Here is a 17,500-nt window from a genome sequence, read left to right on the forward strand (position 1 = left end):
GGGGATGACATTCCAACAAGTAAAGTAACATACACACAACTCGAGTTGTGTGAACCTGGCAGGTCCACCACTCTGTGTATTTGTTGTGTATCTTGTTGTGTGATGCTTCTATATTTGTATGAACGCTTCCGTGGTAAAATCTGGGTCATTGTAATACACAGATCTAATTGTAGACCTGTTACTTGGTTGACTCACTGAATAAGAGCTTGAGGATGTTTCCTGTTTAGGAAGCGATGACAAAATATTCATCTGGATAAAGTCTTAAGGCAGCAAACGCTGCGTTTGTCAGTACGTTTGGAGTTGGGACCAAATTGTTTCCAAGAGACGGCAATTTTACCAAGTATTCAGGAAACGTTTTCAAAGTGGTCACATCAAAAAGGAGTGCATATTTAAAATATTAAATGAAAGGTGGTTGTTTGGGTTTTTTTCTCCCCGAGAAGTATCAAATTACTGGAAATATTTGCAAAATGTTTAGCCCTTTTCTCTGCCTAATTATTATTTCTAGATTTTCCCTGTTTTCTTTTTACTACTCTCCCTCTTAGTGTGTTATTTTTCAAAAAAATAACCAACATTATGAAAATTATCAGCTGATATGATTTAATTTCAAGAGAATATAAAATTCTACTGATGGAGGATTTGCCCCAAAGCATTTTAAAGGGTGATGGGGGGAAAAGAACTGTAATTTTTCCAAGTATAAACATGCTTTTTAAACAAAGCAGTTCTCAGGTTTTCAGGGGAACAGGATCTTTCATAGATAGTATTTAGTGGAAAAGATATGTGACCAAAAGTACTAAAAAAGAGTAATTTGAAAAGTATCCTCTAATTGTTATTTTCAGTGTTGCACAAATTGCATGGATTTAAAATGAGAATTATTCTTCTAGGTTTTACATGATGACGTGAAATGGGAACTAATTCTGAAATGCAATTTGGTGATGAGGAGAGAGTGGGTATAAAGAATGTAGGCTATCAAAGCTCAGTTTGATAGGTTAGTGTATGTGCTGACTTTGCAGTCATAATTGTTCAGATGCTTTTTTTGGACTCAGGGAATTATATTTAGACTATTTTGGCCAAGAGAAACGCAGTGATTATTTTTAGGTATTTATTAATACTGATTTTGTTTGGCAGTTGGTCCCTCAATTCCTCCTGCTGTGTCATACACAAAAAGGGCTCAGGCAAATAGCGTGGAAAGCGAACAGAAGGAAGACTGGGACAAGGATGTCTCACGCAAACTTGGCAGCACTACAGTGGGGTCCAAAGGAGAGATGGCTGCGAGTCCACTTGTGGGTCCAGAAAGAAAGAAATCAACTGCAGTTCCCAGTGTGAGTGTGTGTGCTTTTGGCTTGTTATTTTTATTTTCTCCTATTTAAACAAAATCTGCAGAGTAGGGTTACTATAGACAAAATGGTTACTGAATAAGCCACTAAGTCTATTTCTGGTAACTTTTGCTGGCAGGCAGAAATAGGCTACAGTGCATGTCTTTTAAAATAAGCCGTTCCCTTCATACTGCAACTCTACTTTTTCTAACACATAACAGTAAGCATGAGAACGTTTGTGCTTGGGCAAGCTGAAGATCTGTCAAGACAAACAGTGGATATTTAGGGAAAGAAACAGATCCAAATATGGAGTGCCTTTTCTGGTTTCTAATGCTTATGTATCTATGAGGAAGTCAAGGGACTTCCTGAATCAGAGATTTCATCTGAATGGTCCTATGTAATACCCCTCGTGAACTTTTTTCTCTGTAAATCTGTCTGTTTAGCTTTCTGAAACTTGAACATCTCTCCTGTGAAGAGAGACTGAGAGAACTGGGGCTGTTTAGCCTTGAAAGGAGACGGCTGAGAGGGGACCTTACTAACGTATACAAATACCTGAGGGATGGGTGTCAAGGGGAAGGAGACAATCTCTTCTCAGTAGTGCCCAGCAATAGAACAAGGAATAATGGGTTTAAGTTAGAAAGTAGGAAGTTCCACCGCAACATGAGGAGAAATTTCTTTACTGTGAGGGTGATGGAGCATGGGCACAGGCTGCCCAGAGACGTTGTGGAGTCTCTTTGTCTGGAGACTTTCAAAAACCTGCCTGGACGCGTTCCTGTGTGGCTGTCCTAGGGGATCCTGCTCTGGCAGGGGGGTTGGACTGGATGATCTTTCAAGGTCCCTTCCAACCTGAACATTCTATGATTCTATTGTTTTGGACTTGAGAAGTGAGATGTGGGGGGACAATCCATTTGTTCCCTGGTGTGTGAGCCTACTGATGTTACGAGTTTCAACCTGATTCTTCTTCCCACCCCACCCCCACCCCTAGTTTTTCTATTATGACTTCATTTATAGTTACGTAAACAGCTGTGGTATTAGTGCCTCAGACACCTTTGCTTCAAATAAGAGAGTCTGTCTCCTAATGTGAGAGCATCTGTTTTGCCTTATAGAAGTTCCTGTGCAGCGTTTAGGATACACAGTGAAAAATACTGCATAGTGTTTAAACAGCTTCTTAAGAGCAAAAGTTCCTGTGGCAAAAAAAATCCAAACAACTCAATACACATGAGTCATAATTTAAGATTCAAGTGTACATTTTGCTATTTTAAAGATACTGTATGAAATACAAAAGTTCTGGCCATTTTTTAGTACAGTAGATGGGCAGCAATTCTAATTGTCCTTTGGAATTCTCTGTGCTGATTCACTTCTTGGATACTCTGGGAAGATTGTATGCATTTCTGCTAGAATTACCTTAAATGAACCTCAGCATTTATTTTGTTTTAAAGTCTTAATGTTAAGCAGGTTGTGTCTGCAATACATCTGCAGATGCTTTAAGCATTTTTTTTTTCAAATTTTATTTAAAGTTGTTGATTCCACCCCCCAATAAAGAGTCTTTCTGGAAATATGGCTGTTGCATGCAGGAACTTTGAGTCTTCCAAGATTTATCTGAGCTTTCCCAAAACTATATTGCCCCAAATCTGATTATTGTCATGTATGCTACAAGTTGATAAGTCAAAACCATTTCTCTGCTTTGTGAGAACTAATTAAATGGAATGTCTTTGGTATGAAGAGCTGCTTGCTAATGGCAACTTCAATATTTGTACATTTGTAGGTCTGTTACTAATTTGGGGACTTTGTGAAAAGCTTTGTGATGAGCAGGATTAAGTAATAGGGTTGGTTGATACTGTAACAGGAGTCAAGGTCCGAGCAGCTTACACAGAAAAAAAAGTTAACTATGTGTTTTAAAACTCAGACATTTAAAGTGAACAAAAGCCAACTTAATGTGGATAATTTTCAAATAATTTTGTGTAACTCTGAAGGTAAGGTGATGGGAGGGAAAGCAGGATTTCTCAAACATGTTTATTGCCTTCAGTGATACTAACATAACTAGTATAGTAGCAAATGCTAGTATATGCTTCTACTAGTTATACTAATATAACTAGAGTTTAATTTCAAAACTAGTTACTGAAGTTGTTAATCTTCCTTACACATTGGCTTTGAAACAGTTTATTCGGTAGGCTCTGCGGGGTGATGCTAATGCCGAAAAGCTGTAGATGAGGCAGACTTAAACATACAGTAAATATTGCAGAGCTCATGATGCCTTTGTCCTACAGTACCTAAGCTTATTTTATTTGAAATCTTTTGTGAGCATGCATCAGTAGGTACTGTTAGCACTTTGCAAACCTCTCCCACCTCAAATTCAATAAGTACTACGTTAAAAACTGAGAATTGTATGTCAGGTACTGAAAGTAAGTCTTCAGCACCTGATCTGTGTTCGGCAGGGGGAGGAGGAGAATATTTGTGGGTATTTTGTGAAGTGTGTGCAAACTGAAATTAGTAACAGAAAGAAAGTCCCATCAGTATTTGTTGCTACAAATCCTATTTGCCACCTTATCTACGTCATAATTTCTGGGTTGTCTGATCGCAGATCGATAATCTTTGCGTTTTTTCTATTGAAAACTCTTTTGGCAGGCGACAGCTAACTGTAAGGCTGGAGCTCTAGTTGGCAACTTAATGTGCACAGGGAAGCCTTTCAACCAGCCACATAAATGTGTTCTCTGGGATTCCAGTTTGTTCCTCTGTTCTCAGAGACAAATAATTCAGTAACACTGTATGTCAGAATTGGATAATAATACTTAAGAAAGCAAGTGTCAACAAAGTTAAATTTCTTTAAATTTCCTCTTAGCGTACTCTCAATGGTACAGTAATAAGATGTGAATGAGCTGTTGGGGAAAAAAAATAGCGGCTGATAAAAATGTTTCATGTCAACAGATTAATCTAGTACTTTTGAAGACATTAAGAGTTATACATAAATGACTGAAACTTTATTTTGAATTGCTTCTGATGCTTATATTTTTGTACAACATAATATACAGTAGAAAGTATTTCATTTAATTGTAGTCTTTATTTTCTTCTAGAATAACGTGTTTTCTGGTAGTGGAATGACAAGGAGGAACACTTACGTTTGTGAACGTTCTTCGGATCGCTATTCTGCAATACAGAATGGGAAGGACAACAGGTATGCTTCAATTTGTCTCACTTATTAATTTGGGTCCAAGAACCAAGGCACAGAAGCAGCAGGTTATGCAGTTAATACCATTGTGAAGCCTGGTGTGAAATACATAATGTCTGACTGTGTTTTTATCTTGTCTTCCACCGCAGTTTCTGTTTGTGCTGATATTTATAACCAGATGTGTAGATCTGCCTTTGCCTCTTTTTATGGAACCACATTTATTACCAAGAGTTGTCTTTTAGCACGGAGCAGAGTAACTCTGCTCACAGCTGGAGCGGGCAGTTCTGCTGCGGAGAACTACAGACGAGTTGCCCTGACAGTGTAGCCTGATCCTTTTACGTGTCTCTGAGTAATCACTCAAAAAGTTGAAATTAAGACTTGTCAATCCTTTTTGATGTCGTTTTTTTGCCCTAAGTAATACTTTAGTAGAGACGATAACCAATTTGTATCTGTATGTGGAATAATTGTACTCAAGCTAGCTTGTTTTCTTAAAAAGTATTGTATTGAACACTGCTGCAACTACTGTTTTTTTAACATACGTTCTTTGTTCATCCTTGGTGTTAGTTAGCTCCTTTATCTGACTGAAAAATAAAACATTGGCTTTAACAGAGAGTAATAAAAACTAGGGTTTTTTTAGTTTAAAGCAATAGATTTTACTCTAATTTTTTTTCTTAAGTTGTTTGAACAAAATACTTACAGTGGAATGAACCAAAAAATCTCTAGCATGAGATAACGTAATCTAGTAAACTGATTTGCTTTTGTTTTCTGTCATAGTTTTTAAATTTTTAATTATATATTTAATTTTGGAAATAGGAAAGGTACACGTCTGATAATCTATAGTAAAATGATAAGCTATGGAACACGTAAAGTACAGCTATTTCAAGTGCTTTAAGGAGGTACATTAAAAAGCAGAACACTAATTTGCAGTAATTAATTCCACATTATTAGATGGGTGCTTTCAAATGTGTCTGTCAGATTTTTTTGGTGTATAGCTTTAAAATATTTGCACAAGGTTTGTATCAATCCTTTTTAAAAAATAAAGATAACATACTTTTTTTTTTTAGATTTAGGGTTAAAATATGTACTAAATTTTTTTTTTTAGTATCTCAAAGACTTATAAAGTTTCCTTCCGTAGATTTAATATCAAAAAACACTATAATGAGAAGAGATTTGATTTCAAAGTTTAATTAAACTGCAGTTTAATTTTTTTCTATATTATTGAAAAGGTGGATGGCTCTTAAGCCCTGTACCTTTCCTGAGTGCAATGAATATGCTCAGCTCTTTGAGCGTATTCTGGAAAAATAAGAAGAATTTTCTTTGGAGTTGTGTATTTGCCTGTCCTACAAAACATTAGCTTGCAGTTGAATTTGGATTTGGCGTAGCTGAACATCTTGCGTCATTGGATTATTCGTCTGAAATCTTTACCTTATTGCTACAGATACTATTTAGCTTTGGGACTGTTGTTGCTAATATATTATTAGTGCATATTCGTTTATGCATCTCAGAAGCAAACCAGTAGTTTGTCTTAAGTCATTTTTTTTGTTTTAAAAATTAATAACACAGTAGTTTTGCTGCTGGTTCCATCTCTTCCTTGCCACTTAGGCGAAGCAGAAATAAAAGTACCAGCAGAAGGAACTGTATTTTGAAAGGGTTGGCTCAGCCTAGCAGTGGCTGGGATAGTCCAGAGGAGAAAAAATGCAATCACTTCCAAGTGATAACATGGCAGCGGTTCCAAATGTTTCAAGGTTTAGGTGTAGGAGTTTTAACTGAAAATATGGGTATTCACAAAAGGACAGTCTGTTTAATTAATCTTTTTTTTTCTTTGAATTTTAATGTGTTTTACTATTTTCACATATTCCCTGTAGTTTTTCTTCATTGCTTTGAATACTGTATGTGTGTAAGCTTTAATCTTAGGAAGAATGAGAAAGCCTAATTTCACATACATTGTGATTAGATTTAGAGATGAACATAAGTTTTCTCAGAATTCTGTATTCTTTAGCTGGCTAAGGCAGCCTGCTCAGTCAGTCTTCTGGTGATTTAAACAGCACTTGAAATGTTCCAAAAGAAGAAACTAGTTATTTTCCCAGGTTTCCACGAGGTTTTACACTAACCTTTCTTTTCCCTTCTCGTTTGTCCGTCTCTCCTGTCTCGCTGCCGTGGTAAAAGCCTGACAGAAATGTCTGCGAGTAGCACTTCTTCTGCAGGTTCTGCAGTAGCTTCTGCTATATCGACACGGCCTCGACATCAAAAGTCAATGTCTGCCTCCGGTCATCCCATCAAAGTTACACTGCCCACCATCAAAGACGGCACTGAAGCTTACCGACCAAGGTAATAAGTTGATTGCTACTTCTTGAGTGCAGCACGCTTCAAAAATGTTGTCATTCAGTTCACAATACCCTCCAATATGTTTTTAACCTGTTCCAAACGATCACGTTCAGTTCCATTTTGAAACAGGAGCTTCCTCAAGTAGCGGGAGTGTTGCAGAGGATTTAAGCCTGATTTTGCTCATCACGCATGCCTGCATACAGTTGAAGTTCCGTGACTGCCTCCCTCTGGAAGCTTCTAGAAAACTTTTTAGTTAAAAACGGAACTAATTTAGACAGGACCGTACAACACAGGCCACTGTAAACTCAAATGAAATACTGAGACGTTAACCTCTTGTGTTTGTAGATTGCTGGGCTCGTTTCTGTCTAAAAGCACTACAGTATAGTTGCTCTTACTGTTAACTGCCAAATAGCTGTATGCATTTATTTATGCCAGATGGTTACTTCTTAAGAAATAACTGTTAATTTTGATGGATATTTTTTTTCCAGAAGAGGGCTGGGAACATTTTCAGATCGGAACTTTCCCACCTGTCTCCTATTATCTGTGTATACTTTTTTTTGTAACTATTCTTAATGCTTGAGATAACATAATTTTTACAATGAAAACATCTCTTGATTGTTTCTAAGTATGAATCATAAAAGCAAATCGGTAGCAATTTCAGGTTAAAAAACGATAAATAAATCAAAAGCGTTTTTTTTTCTCCTGTCTGTGAGAAATGCTTGTCATGTTAGGAGGGTTTCCAGCATAGTCTTTCTCTTTATTTACACTTCTGTTTTCCCAGCAGTGCAACTCAAAGAGTGCCTGCTGCTTCCCCGTCTGCTCATAGTATTAGCACTACCACTCCAGACCGAACCCGCTTTCCTCGGGGGAGTTCAAGTCGAAGCACTTTCCATGGTGAGCAGCTAAGGGAGCGGCGTAATGCCACTTACAATGGACCGCCCGCCTCACCATCCCATGAAACCGGTGCTTTTGCACATGCTAGAAGAGGGACATCAACTGGTATAATAAGCAAGATAACTTCCAAGTTTGTTCGCAGGTTAGTACCTCGATTTTTTAAGAGAAAAAAAATAAAAGCCCAGCCTCTAACTAGGGCCATGATTAAATCGTTGAGAATTGCCAGTTAAAGTCTGAAGTAAATGTAAATTTAGTTAGAATGCTGCTTGTTTTGTGTGTTCCTTGAGAACTTGCCTTGGTTTACTTCTTTGTGTGTATTGTAACCGTTATGTTTGACCAGCTATTGTGCTTTTTCTTAAAGGACCAACACAACTCTACTGAAAAGGGTTTTTTGCTTGTGCTTTACAGCTGAAATACAAAGATGCTACAATTAAGTTAAAATCAAGTGAACTTAAATTGTGAAAGTAGTGACTTAAAAATGAGTTGTTACTTAATGTTAACAATATTTTACTTTTAAGTCCTTGCAACAAACTGCACCTAGCTATATTTATGACAATTTTATTGCTGTGCTCAGTGGGAGTAGTTATCAACAAATTACTTCAGGGAATTCTAGAATCTATGAGTGAAGGAGAAGCTTAGAAGCAAGCAGAAGTCAATGTCTGGAAATACTAATATTTCAGTATCATGCAGCCTGTCATACCGTGTTACCAGCTTCTTCAAATCTCAGTTCAGGGTTCTGAAAAAAGAAAACCCACACATCCTGCACCTGTGTTCATTCCTGTGTTCATTGTGATGATGCTAACAGTAACGAAACTGTATGAAGAGAAGCTGGGAAGGATTTTTCAACTACACTGTTTAGTATCAAGTGACTGCTGACTTAGCAGGCACGATAGCTTTTCCAAAAGTGGACTTAATTTTTAGTTTTCTTGTTTCTAACAGTGATTTTTAATTCTTAAAAGCCTACTTATGGATTTGTCCATACTGCATTATTGTCAGTTTCACAACAGAATTGAAAACCGGTGTTGTTTTTTTTTCTTTAGAGAATCATGCTGTTACATACTGAATTATATCATTTGCGTGTTTGGGGGTTTTTTTTAAAAAGAATAAATTCAAAGCGAGATTAAGCTAGCAGTTGCAAATTTCATTAATTGCTAAGGTCGCATTACAAGGGAAAAGAAGAGATAAAGCTCGAAATGCAGTGCTGTTCCTCATAGAGTTGACTTAACTTAGTGAGCTGATAATGCATCAGTGTATCTCATACTTCCTTTGATGACCTAAAAAAGAAAAATAAAAAAAATAGGTGGTTGATTTTCTTTTTTCAGAAACCTAATGATACAGGACTATGATCCTCCATTATTGGTATCTCCAGCACTTACCTAGTTTAGGGGAGACAGTTGTCCTCTGGGTTTAAAAAGAAGTTACAGTGAAGTTAGTGAACCATGGTGTCAGCGTAGATTTCCAAATGGGAAGAAAGGTATTTTCCATTAAGTAACTAACCAAGCAAGGAATGGTTATTTTGGATTTTTTTGAAGAATCAGATCAAAGAACTAGTATTCTCATTATGTAAACTACAATATCAAAATAATATCATAAACTATGTGGTTTTAGAATTAACATATTGTAAATCAATGTCTTTTTAAATGATCTTTGTCTAAAAACATGCTATAGTAATTTCCTAATATGTTTTATACTGCTAAAAATACATTTTCCTGTAGTGAAGGCCTTGTAGGGCTTTTTGGTTTTATTGCTGCTGCTAGTGGGTTTTCAGTTGTTTTGGGTTTATTTTTTTTAACTTTGGGTTGTTGGAGACTTAGTGGCTGGGATTACATGGGTGGAGGTGCAAGGGGGATTGCTGTTCTTCTCACTGGATCACATAACTGCATGCCTTCTGTTTTACATAAAGAAATAATAGTTTAAAGCATACTCTGATTAGAAGGTGTCATGAAAGATTTTTTAACTATCTTTTGGCAAAGGTAAATGCCTTTTCTGGTAAGTATGTAAAACAAATGTATAATGAGAATGCTTGATGAATGGGGTAATAAGTATTTTATATCAATGGTTATGTCAGATGATACTTCTCTGATGTTAGTTACTAATGTATTCGTGTTTTGAAGGTATTAAATTAATTATCTAATTGAAATTGGGTGCTACACACAAATTTACAGCAGCACTAGGAACATACCTAGGTGGCTTATACAATCTATGGATATTTTTCAAGTTGTTTCAGGCTAAAAAGGCATAATACAAAACAGTTCCTTGGTAAAGTACAGCTCTAATTCAACAAGATAAAAAAGATGTTTAACCTCAAGCTCACCGATAATTTTACCAAAGTCAATATAACAGCCGATTTGCTTAAAGCTAAGCAGATGTTGAAGTAACTTTTCTGAGCTGGAATCTGAATGTTTGGACCACGAACTCTTAGGCACGTCTTACCTTTAATCATGAGTGTGCTTAAGCATGGGTGCGTACTTCAGTGCTTTCAGGACTGAGGTCTAAAGGCCTGGACCAGAAGGGTGCAGAGTAGAGACCCCCTGGACCGCCTTGATTGACTGCTCCTCTGTGCTTGCTGGAATTACATGTGGCCGTTGCTCTGTCTGCAGCAGGTTGAGAACAAGGTGTTAATTTTACCATCGGATTTCTTAAATAAATAAATAAACAATTACATGTTAGAGCTGAAAAAAAGTTGTCATAAAGGGAAATTAAAACTACAGTTGTGAAAAAATACTATTAAACAGTATTAGGCTTGACAGTATTATACTGGTTTTATTTTACTTTTTTGTTCAGTAGCTATTTAACACTGTTCTAGATATAGGTTTTCTTAACTTTTATTTTTCACCTTTATCATTGAATCTCAACCTTAACTTTGTTTTGAGGGATCCAAGTGAAGGCGAAGCCAGTGGCAGAACTGACACCTCAAGGTGAGGAGTCACTATTAATACTTCGCTCCCAGGTCTTTCGCATCAAGGTTTAAGTGATTTCTTAAAGATATTTCATCAGGATGTAAAGTAGAATAGTGCTTAAGTGTCTGCATTTCAAAAATGGGTTTTTTATTTGGGGAGGCGGGAGGGTTGGTGAGGTCCTTTATCCCATCACTTTTGCTTTCTTGCAAAGTATTTAATATAAAACTTCATTTAAGTATATTCCTTTGAATAAAGCCCCCTGTAGGAGTTAACTAGTCATTTAGGCACTTAAAATCATGTTTTGGCTTATAAATATTTAATGGTGTTTACTTTTGGTTTCAGTGGAAAATGTAGTATGTTTTGTGTATGTCTGTACATATATATGTGTATATTAAATTTTTACTATAGTTACATAGTTTCTTTATTACTAAATCTGCTGTTTGCCAGAAGTAAACACCTTATAGTCCCTGAGAAATGAATGTCACTTTGCACTGAGAATTAAAAGAAGTGACATTCAGACAAAAAGGATGGTGACTGCTAAATACTGAATTTGTATGGCATTTGCTGTACACAAGTCCATAGGTGCTTCGTTAGTAACAAAACATTCCTTCATATGCTCATTCTCCAGTATATCTGCTCTTCTGCCATGTTTCAGCATTTGGTTCTGCATTTTCGGTGTGCTTAGCACTGTGCATAACTTTTTATTTTCATGCTCTCTAATGAACAGGCATTGTAGTTTGCATGCTAAACTGGTCACTCACAGAAAGTACGGCCTTAGTTTTCAAAACAGAAAGCTTTTATTAAAAAAAACCAAACAATCAAACAGCACATTCTCAACAGGATACATAGATAAAATGCACTGTGTATACAAAGTTAGCCCTTTTCAATTATTAGCAGCTGAATTCTTCATGTGGAAAGGGAAAAGAGATTAATCAGATGTTCAAATGAAGTGTGAAGTTGCTTTCAGCTCTTGCTTTCATTCTTTAGCTTCCTCTACTTTTTGTCATCCTACAGTGTCTGTTTTGGGCTAAAACTCGTCTGAAATCTTACCCCTGCCATGCTCTATCTCTTAATATCTATGTGGTTCTCTGGGGATCACGATGAAAGTTAAACTGAAAATGCTTGTTTTGACTCCTCTCTGAATAGCGACAGTTTGTAAACTTAGCAAAATAAGAACAGCACCTTTCCCCAGCAACAGATGGGGAGGCATCAGGCATCTTAAGTACCTGGGACAAGAACAGAAATAGTTGGCTGTGGAATGACTTTAAAATAATTAGTGCTGTCTCTCAAAATGCTCTCTACAATGGAATAAGTAATCTATTCCATAAGGAAGCGTCAGAGTATTGGAAATTTGTAATTAGTCCCTTGAAATTTTGTCCAGGTCGTTGTATCAGCTGAAATACTTGGTGTCTACATGTCACTGTTTCTTGTGTGAAAAAGCTGCTGGCTGTTTACTCAACTAGTTGACAAACAGGCTGTTTACAACCATATTACAGCACAAAATTCTGCTTTATCAGTTAAAATTAAGGTCTTCTTGCACAGAGAGAGGTCAAAAGTACATGATAAATGCAAAAGGAGGGAAAGGTGGAAAAGAGGAGGGGGAACTGACTAAAGACTTGTGAATCGCAGGGTGGGATTTCTTCCTCTGCTGCTTTTACAGTATGATTTATGCTTCAGGATCATGTCCCTCAACTTCAGTTTTGTTGGTGTTATGGCATGCTCCAGATCATGAAATCAGCAGAACTTCAGTCATGCTTGTTACATAGATTTCACTTTCTTTGGAGCAGTATGGAGTATCGTGTGTCTGCTGCAGTTACCATTGCACATGTTGTTGTCATCAGAACGTTTCGGAGCAGGGGTTTCCAAACTCGCTTTGCTTGTGCGCCACTACTGGGAGCTGCACCAGCCCTGGTAGCAGCTCCCGGTGCCATGACAAAGAGCACGCACATGCAGGAGAGATGATGCACGGCTGTCCCAACGCTGTCCATCCATCCAGCTCTTCAAATTAGCTTGTGTGCGACTAGTGGTGCGTCGGTCGCAGTTTAGAAACCCCCGTTCAAGAACTGTATTTCTCTTCTATCTCTTGGTTACACCACTTTTCTTTTTGACTGCCCTGTATGTCACTTCTTCCAGGAGTGCTTCTGGGGAGCCAAAAGACCGAGAAAAGGAGGACAGCAAAGATTCGAAGCCACGCTCGTTGCGGTTCACGTGGAGTATGAAGACCACTAGTTCTATGGACCCGAACGATATGATGAGAGAGATTCGGAAAGTGTTAGATGCTAATAACTGCGATTACGAACAAAAAGAGAGGTTTTTGCTATTCTGCGTTCACGGTGATGCGCGACAAGATAGCCTCGTTCAGTGGGAGATGGAAGTGTGCAAACTGCCCCGATTGTCACTCAATGGAGTTCGTTTCAAGAGAATATCTGGGACCTCTATTGCATTTAAGAACATTGCATCCAAGATAGCAAACGAGCTTAAGCTGTAAAGAGAACCTAAATTTTCTGGGATCAGGGAAGATTCATACATGATCTACACTTTGAATGTACTGGTGACGCCTAATGTGATTGGCCTGTGAAACTCCTCATGTAGAAATTGCCCTTATTGCAATAAGGTTATACATAGTTATTCAGAATTGTAAAGTTAAATCCAGTATGACCTATATTAAATAACTGTAGCTAAAGAAGTTATGTTCACATGTACAGGTAAGTATATAGAGCATTCTGTTCATTTTATGTTCATAGAGTTGTATAATAAAGAGATGACTGCTTAAATTCAGATCTTGTATAGTTGTCTAGATTTCTGCACAGAAATGTACGTTTGATGCTTTGAGTTGGAAAAGTTCTTTCCCTATCATTTACATTTTTGGTGGTTTTTATAAGTCTTACCTCTGTCATACCTTTTTTTAAAAAACTTGTGTCCTCAGTCAAATGCACAAAACTAGTTTTCACAACTGTAGCATGACCATTTTTAATTATTTAAAGATTGTTCATGGTTTAGACCAAAAGTCGATGAATAATTGGCTTTTGTTCTACATGAGACTGTTCCTGCTTATCTTTGGCTCTTATCCTTGTTATTGGACAGTGTTTAGTTTATTAAAAAACAAAAATACAAACATGTTTACAGTGTTGGCACTTACAGTTTAAAAACTTCGTTCTGCCTTGGGCAAGCTCAGAGCTGTGGGGGAACAGAAACCAGGCGTAAGTGATGTTCTGACTGCAAATCCCAGTGCTTACTCCCATGGCCCATTAACAAATGTAGCACCAAAAGGGAGAACCGTAATTATTTCATTTGAATATCATGGTGTAAAATATCACTTGTTTGCTGCCTTCAGAATACTATAAATTCCATTTTATGGAACTATGTTAATATTGGGACTGTTTAATAGCACAAGATAATCTGAAGTGTTGACCAGTTATATAAGTTAATAATACCACCTCAGGAGTTAGCTCGGCTTTTGGAACATGTGCCCCCAAAGAGTACATGCAATTCCACGTAATATTTTACAGCTAAACATACCTTGTTTATAATGAGAAATTGTTGATTTATTCTTTCGTGGTTGTACAGTTTGTTCCCATGTAACCTGTTTGTGTTTAATATTTTACCAGATTTCTTGTATTTATTCCACATCATTATGCCTGTAATGTGCAGCTTTGTAATTAGGCACTTGCCTACAGAAAAGAAAAAAAAAAAAGGAACCCACATTTTTTTCCTTCATAATTAATGATTATAAACTATGTAAAACCACTAGTACTGGTACATTTTAATACTTGTTATTTTGTACTGAATTAACCATAGAGGTTGGTTGTGCAATGTTATTTAATGTCGTAATTACTGTAATATCAGCATATGGGCCCCATCTGCACACTCTTGTGAAGAATAGAAAGTTCATTAAGAAATTGTCACTTTAAAAAATAAAAATTAAAAAAAAAGCTGTGGTAAACTCTGTAACCCTAAGTTAGAAGGCTGTAAGTGTAGTAAATGTGCCATTCTCTGATGGCTTTTTGACCGAGATGGACTTTACATACTGTACTGTGATGTAGCTTTCCTATGTAACAGTTATATTCGGAAATGGACGTGTATTGTTGCCTTAGAAAAAGGGTGGTGTTTGGAAAGAAAGAACTGTAGCCCCTTTTTTTTTCTTTTTTTTTTCTATCTGATGTTCATTGAAACAAAATCTGATGCAAGTCATCTTGATTCACTGGTGCACTCTATTAAAACTTACTTGAACAGTTCTCATACTAAAATACTTGTCGTTTGCCCTTTATAAAAGCGCAACAACTACTGCAGGCAGCAAAATAACCCTGAAGTTGTACAGACTTCACCTTCTGCATTTTGTGAGCTCAGGATGAGCCTTACATTGCTTCTGTGGTAAGAAAGTATCAGAGGTTTAGCACTTAGAAATGGAAGTCTGGGAGCTTTTCCAGAAATCCACCAAAAATCAGTCTCCGGTGGGGGTTGTGTGTGTGCTTAGTTTACCTGAAAAATATCTGTGGATGCTCATTTATGCTTGAAAATACATGGGAATGTAGCTGTGAGGGTAATCCAAGATCACACATGAAGTTAGTCATGAAGCAAAACCCTTTGCCTTTTCGGAAGATTCAGGGGAAGAATATAGGTCACGCTGTGAGATGGTAGATTAAGTACTTAGGAGAGCTTCCCGCCTCACAGGCCATGTTTTTACATGGCTAACTTTGCCCTAGATTGTTGCTTGTTTTCAGCATTTCCTATCTGACCAGAGCTGTCTTAATGTTCCACAAAATACAGATAGTGTGTCAGGAGGGCAGAGGTTACACATTTTAGTTCGAGTCTTCCATAAAACACGGCTTCCCAAAGAGCCAGCTTGATATTTCAATCTGTGGCGAGTTTGCAAAGGGTATTATTTCCAGTAACTGCTGGCAGTGTGAAACTGCCCCTATTCCCAAACTCTGCTGACCTCCCTCCTCCTTTTGCCTTGTTGGGAGATGAGCTGTGAAGCACCTTATGCCCTCTGGAGCAAGCATATCGAGGGTTTTTCAGAGAGAACGCGGTGTGTGCGAAAGGGGTAGCTGCACCCAAACGCCTCCTTCCGTTTTCCAGCTCTGTTCCTGGCAGGAATGAGATGAGAAGACTGCTGCTTTTATCAGCAAGCAGAGGGTACTGAGTATGGAAATGGGTAAATGTTGCATACTGAATCCTCAGTGCGTGATTTTTGGGTCCCTCAACAGCTGCCTTGGTTAAATACTTGTTATGTAGAATTTGCTCCTTGGGTAAGAGTGGGATAAGAACATTTGGATCCGAAATGCAGCTTGACTTTCACGTGGGAAGGGATCAGCGTGGCATTAAATCGGCACAGCTCTAACTTGAGAAATCTGCAAGACAGTTAAATGCCACATCGTGTTCTGCAGCTCTGGGAAGGAATAGGGATGTCTCATGTCTTTAGAGGGCTTACATGTTGGAATTTTTTGGCAACATTTCTCGGGGGCATTTGGGGTGGATGGGGGTGAGCAGTTCACTACTGCTGTTTTGGATCGAGGTTGATTTTTTATCTTTATTTAAGGTATAAAGACACAAACTAAGCAGATCCCTTTCCATGCAGTCTGATTTAGAACATTAAATACATATAAATAGGTCAATGAATGGACAGAAAACATTCACTCCTAATTCTGTGGATGAAAAACAATGTTTCAGAACCAAATGGTGGCATTAAGGCCATAGAGTTACAATGATGCTAAAATTCTGTGAGCTGCTAAGATGTGAGACTTGATACCCAGTGTCATGCACCAAAGAGGCTCCTTGGCTTTCTTAATCTCTGAATTTGTGGTTCCCCTGCTGCCATGCAAAAGGGGACAGTACATCTCGATTGAGAGGTGTATTCTCTGAGGTTTTAATAGCTGAACTCTGGGAAAGGAAACAAACTCATGAGGTACAAACCCAGTCAGTGGGAAGAGGCTTGCCTCTCTCAAGAAGACAGATTATCTTTCACTATATTTGCACTTCTTGTTAAGGGGCAAATTATCCATTCAGTAATGGATATATAAATAGAAAAGCTAGATATAAACAATTTTAAAAGCCCCAGAAAAGAATTTTAATGCTTTTTTTCCTTTTTCTTTAAAATTTTTGAAGGTAGCTTGGGGTTAACAAGATGAAAGATCCTATTCAGCAGCTCCTTGCAGGTGATTAATATTTCTTGATGCTGCTACTTAATCAGCATGAAGCAATTACTTCATCCTTCAAACTAGCTAAGAAAAGAGCACATTAAAATCTACAGCAATGTACTGGAGCATGCAGAATTTAGCTCCTATGCTGTGCTGCTCCACCTTTCCCACCATGTGATCGTTTTTAAAACAGGTACTTGGGATGGGACCTGCGGTGCTACTCTGCTTCACTGCCTCTGCAGTGTTTAGGACACACCTGCACCTCCAGGACAAGTTCAGCATCTGGCTCCAGGACGTAAGGAAAACAACTGGGTGGATCAGAAACAGGCCTACAGGTGATGCCACAGCTGGGTGGAAAGAGGAGCCCCAAGGGCCACATGCAGTCTGTAACAGGTGTCCCTTTGGGCCTGGTACTTAGAACATGAAATCCTGTCCTGTGTTTAAGTCTCCACCTCAGCGTTCTGGGGATTTAACAACCTAACGATGCTAATGGGAGTTGTGATGACTTTAATATAGAATAGGGGAAGGGATAGAGCACTTCTGTAGTGGCAGACCTGAGATTTTGCTTGTATCTTCCACCCTTTGGAGGGCTGGCTGAGCTGCCTGTTACGCAGCTTTCTGGCTGGAGCTGTGGCGATGGTGAAGCACCATCCTGGGGGCAGATAGCCATGCGAGGTGCAGGATTTACGTGCTGGATGTTAAAGGCGCATCTCGGGGAGACGCAGCTTCGAGGTTTTGTTCCTTGGTACAAAAAAGCCATGGTAA

The 17,500-nt window shown here is 38.0% G+C and overlaps 1 protein-coding gene across 5 annotated transcripts in view; it reads left to right on the forward strand.

The window, feature by feature from the left end:
* Positions 1–13,503, forward strand: part of MARK1 (MAP/microtubule affinity-regulating kinase 1) — a 34,844-nt gene extending 21,341 nt beyond the window's left edge. Inside the window, exons 12-17 of one of the 5 annotated variants that reach the window (XM_009876546.1) lie at positions 1,111–1,319; positions 4,385–4,485; positions 6,646–6,807; positions 7,586–7,840; positions 10,572–10,616; positions 12,732–13,503. In XM_009876546.1, coding sequence (XP_009874848.1) covers positions 1,111–1,319; positions 4,385–4,485; positions 6,646–6,807; positions 7,586–7,840; positions 10,572–10,616; positions 12,732–13,086 — 1,127 coding nt within the window. In that variant the 3' untranslated portion in view covers positions 13,087–13,503. Of the gene's footprint in view, positions 1–1,110; positions 1,320–4,384; positions 4,486–6,645; positions 6,808–7,585; positions 7,868–10,298; positions 10,302–10,571; positions 10,617–12,707 lie in introns of all 5 variants that reach the window. The other 4 variants (XM_009876548.1, XM_009876549.1, XM_009876551.1 and 1 more) reach the window with 4 other exon arrangements.
* The last annotated feature ends 3,997 nt before the right edge of the window (positions 13,504–17,500 follow it).

This window comes from Apaloderma vittatum, unplaced genomic scaffold, assembly GCF_000703405.1.
Source record: "Apaloderma vittatum isolate BGI_N311 unplaced genomic scaffold, ASM70340v1 scaffold39499, whole genome shotgun sequence".
Lineage (NCBI taxonomy): Eukaryota > Metazoa > Chordata > Aves > Trogoniformes > Trogonidae > Apaloderma > Apaloderma vittatum.